General features: G+C 38.6%; 1 protein-coding gene and 1 long non-coding RNA gene across 2 annotated transcripts; both read left to right on the forward strand.

The window, feature by feature from the left end:
* The first annotated feature begins 1,927 nt into the window (after positions 1-1,927).
* On the forward strand, positions 1,928-3,129 carry LOC143738905 (uncharacterized). Its single transcript, XM_077230981.1, has 5 exons — positions 1,928-2,245; positions 2,341-2,408; positions 2,507-2,692; positions 2,927-2,988; positions 3,070-3,129. Exons 1-5 carry the CDS (start codon positions 2,085-2,087, stop codon positions 3,127-3,129), a joined length of 537 nt encoding a protein of 178 aa, XP_077087096.1. The 5' UTR covers positions 1,928-2,084.
* Positions 3,130-3,454: 325 nt separating this feature from the next.
* On the forward strand, positions 3,455-3,628 carry LOC143738926 (uncharacterized). The gene is made up of 2 exons (XR_013204085.1): positions 3,455-3,497; positions 3,566-3,628. It is a non-coding gene; the product is annotated as an uncharacterized LOC143738926 (long non-coding RNA).
* Positions 3,629-4,148: the final 520 nt, after the last annotated feature.

Here is a 4,148-nt window from a genome sequence, read left to right on the forward strand (position 1 = left end):
CACTATACAATCAGACAATCAAGACAGACATCATCAGAGACAAATTATCTGTGAAATTTGTATTCAAAGTATTCAAAGCTCACACACATATCCTTTCAGTATACCTATAATGAGATAGGCTAAGGAGTGATTTAGCTGCAGCTGGTTTTTATTTGTTTCATAGATTATCATTTAAAGAAATTATGCTTTTTTATTTTTAAGTGTCTTTGATTTTTTAAAATCGTTTTTTAATCATCTTTATTAGCTGTAATGTCATGTAGAAAAATAAATGACCTTTATCTCTTTAAAAGTGGATTCATAAATTTGTCATTAAAAATATTTTGCACAAAAAAATTGTTTTGAGAACGTTTAAAATCATGTAAAATATGTAGCCTAATAAATACTGTATTGCATGACCTCATGGGAGCTGCCATGTTGAGATCACTGTATACTACACACTTTAAAAATAGCAAATTTGCTTTTGCATGATGTTAATTTACACTGCTAACAGTTAATATTCGTACTAAGACAACTGTCATATTGGCTACTTTGTTAAAGTGCATCTTTAACATTGGTTGATTTAAATTAACATTTTTATTTTGAATTAAAGGGGTACTGCTGGCAAAATGGGTTTAAAGCATTCAATAAAACTTGGTTGCCTATGCAGTATAAAGGTGTAAAAAAATTAAATGGTTGCTAACTGAAAAAACAAAGAAAAAAGGCTTTTGTCTTCCCTTTTGCCAAAACAGTGTGTCCCATCGGGTAATCAAAAGTTCTACACACACTTGGTCTTCACGCACCCTTACAAAAGGTACACCTACCTAAAGAGTGCATATTAGTATCTTAAAGATATATATTAGTACCAAAAGTGTAGGCAACATATTAGTGTCATGGTCACCAGCTCAGTCACCATCCCAGTCATCATCCAACACTACATTTCCCATCATCCCTCCTTCTGCTCACCTGCACGGAATCACAAGGCGCCACCCTTACTCAGCCATCACCTGAATATTAATCACCACCTGCTGTCACCCATCACCTCAGCACCAGTTAAAAGGACTTGTCACACACACTTTGTCTAGTCTTGTCGAGAGCTTGGATTGAATCATGTTGGTTTATCTCTTACCTGAAAGGATACTTGCCTTCCTCGTTCCAGTTCCTCGTTCATCTCCAGTCTACGTGTGATCAATCTACAAAGAGAAAAAGGAAAGTTCATTCGTTATCTATCAATGACTTCTAAAGTTTGTGTGTGTGGCTACTCACCATTCCATCATTCATCGTTGTCTTTCTGCTGCCTGCAATTGTTCTTTCAGTTTGTGGAGATAAACAATTTGGATTATTTTAAATTTACTGGTCTGTCCAGTATGTGTTTCCCTGATAGAAGACCAGACCTAAAACAGACAACAACTATGAGCATCATTTTGTTTGATCTTGCCAACCTGCTCCTGACTGGACGACCATCTGTTTTGTCAGGTACCAGCAAACGCTACAACATTTAGCCTGGCACGATATATAAATATATATATGTATAGATATAGATATATATGTGCTTTGGCTAAGTGGTTCAACTTCACCGATGAAGACGCCAGCTCCACTCAGTCGCTGTCACCCCAGTCTACTCCAGCCATCCTGGCACCAGAGATAGTTTCCATCAAGCCACCACAGAACTTCTCCCAGGTCCTTCGCTATGATCATTCCTCATGCCAGTCCCATAATTCAACCTGGAATCTCAGAGTCCGTTCCCAAGTTTGAAATCTCAGAGTCCATTCCTCCTGTAACAACTGAGACAATCAGACCCATAACTATTTGTTACATTTAACAAATAAGCAGCAATTAAAAACATCCCCCCCAAAAGAGACAAGAGATCAGGGGCTCGTTCTTCGTACGTTGCTTAAAACATCCGAGATCAAATGAGACATCCAAGATGATATCATCGTGCGAATCATGATCCGGCTAATTGGGTTCTTCGAACACACCTGTTGTTTATGATTAGTATCGCTGGATTGAGTTATCTGAGATAATTGCGCGTTCATGCGCTGGGTTAAAAGGGGATATGTATCGATAGTAGAAACAATGATCAGCAACGCTGCTATTGGCTGTTCAGCATGGCCAAAGAACGCGCCCAGTTTTTCTCCCAAGGAGAACAAGAGCTTTTAATGGAAGGTTATGCCGAATTTGAATCTTTAATTAAAACGACAGGGAACACCTCGAAGTCTGCAAAATCCAGGAGAGAGGGCTGGCAAAAAGTAGCAGACAAATTAAATGCGTAAGTGCTGTCCATGATAGATGTTTCTATCACTTTCTACAGTATGTATTTTTGCATTTTAATAATTTCATATTTATTTTGTTCTTTTATGTCAGAGCCTCCGCGGGACCCACTAGAACATGGGGACAAGTAAAAGTGAAGTACAAGAATATTCTACAAAATGGTAGCCTTTAATTCTTATACTGTCTTTATTTTAAAAAGCCAATTTTTTCCTCTTTTTAAAAGCCACTGTTAAATAATGTGTTTGTCTGTTTATAACAGCCACCAAGAAAAAGGCTGAAAAAAAAAAAAAAACAGGTGGTGGTCCTGCACCACCACAATATACCCCAGCAGAGGAGCTGGCCCTTGGGTTGAATGAAAACCGACCCATTGTGGCGGGCATCCCTGGGGGCAGCTCTTCCTCAGACCCAAAGCCAGGGACCAGTAGCAGCAACACCTTTATTACTGGTAGGCTAAATGAGTTTTCAATTCTCTTAGTACACTGTAAAATTATTTGTTGCTGCATTAAATGAAGTATAATCCAAATGGCTTGTACAGTAATTTAAACCGTTTGTGAAAGTGAAAACTTCTAAACTTTTAGTTAATATAAAATATATTGCCATGAGTTATTGATCACATTATATTTTTTACAGTGTAGTTAATTGTAATGACAATTTTTTTTTGTTCCCCTCTTTTGTGCAGTTTTACATAATACACCAACACTTTTACCTGTTCCCAAGCAAGTGGTGGCTGAAGCATATGCAGTAAGTTGTGTACTTTTTCTAACTTGCATAAAGGGAAGAAAGTGCAACACTTTGTAATACCCATTTATTTCCATTGCACAGGACAGTGAAGAAACCCTCTCAGATGACTGTCCTTTGGAGGAAGAACCTTTAAGTGCATAAATAACTTTACACTAATTTGTATATACTTGTGTACCTATTCTTTCTGTCTGCAATATGAGTTGCAGGAGTCCACACCTACAGAAAGGCCTACAGAAAGGCCTACAGAAGAGTCTGCACAAAGAACTGATACAGAGGTGGACCGTGTTGAACTTTTACTTTTTACTTTTGTTGCATGAGGCGTGTTTTGACCCTTTTTCTTTCACAAAATGACACAGGGTGACATCCGTTCCCTATATAAACGGCATCTTCAACAAAAAATCGAGTATTTTGACCTGAAAAAACACAAATTAAGAGGAGAAATTGAACTTGACAACTTGAAAAAAGAGAAATTGCACTAGAGATAGAGTTGCTTCAAAAGGACCTTCAGAGTAAGTGCTAATACATCATTTGACACATAGTAGTATTGCTGACTTTACATAACTATCTCTTATTGCAGGCAAAGGATGACTTGCTGGCTTTTCTTTATAAAGAATTGTTTAAATAAAACTCCAGGAACTAAGCATTTTTGTCTTGTCTTTTATTACACATTCAAAAATGGTGTTCCACAATTCTGTCCCGTGCAGCTCTGCCACTAGGTTGGTCCAAGTGCACTGGCTGGAGGTCATCATCAGGCTGCACCCCCACCACAGGGGTCCTCTCCTTTCTGATAGTGGCAATGTTATGCAATATGGCACATGCAACAATTATGTCACAGGCCCTGTCAGGTGCAACCCTCAGACACTGAAATCTTTCCTTTAGTTGCCCAAAGGTCATTTCAATGCGTGCCCTTGTCCTGGCTAGAGCTGCATTGTAACGGGTTTGTGGTCCAGGGTTTGGGTCAGGGAATGGCGTCATGAAGTACTGCCTGCAGGCATAGCCCCGGTCACCAAGCAGGACCCCGTCAAAATTCCCTGTATAATGGAAAAATGCAGTTTTGTTAGGCTCAGCATAAGTGTGTGTAATACTGTGAGCTTGACATTTATAAGTTCCCTTACCACGTTCAAATAATGTGCATAAATGTGACTCTCTGAAAATTCTTG

This window comes from Siphateles boraxobius, unplaced genomic scaffold, assembly GCF_051911475.1.
Source record: "Siphateles boraxobius isolate OS27281-9 unplaced genomic scaffold, OSU_SipBor_1 16, whole genome shotgun sequence".
NCBI lineage: Eukaryota > Metazoa > Chordata > Actinopteri > Cypriniformes > Leuciscidae > Siphateles > Siphateles boraxobius.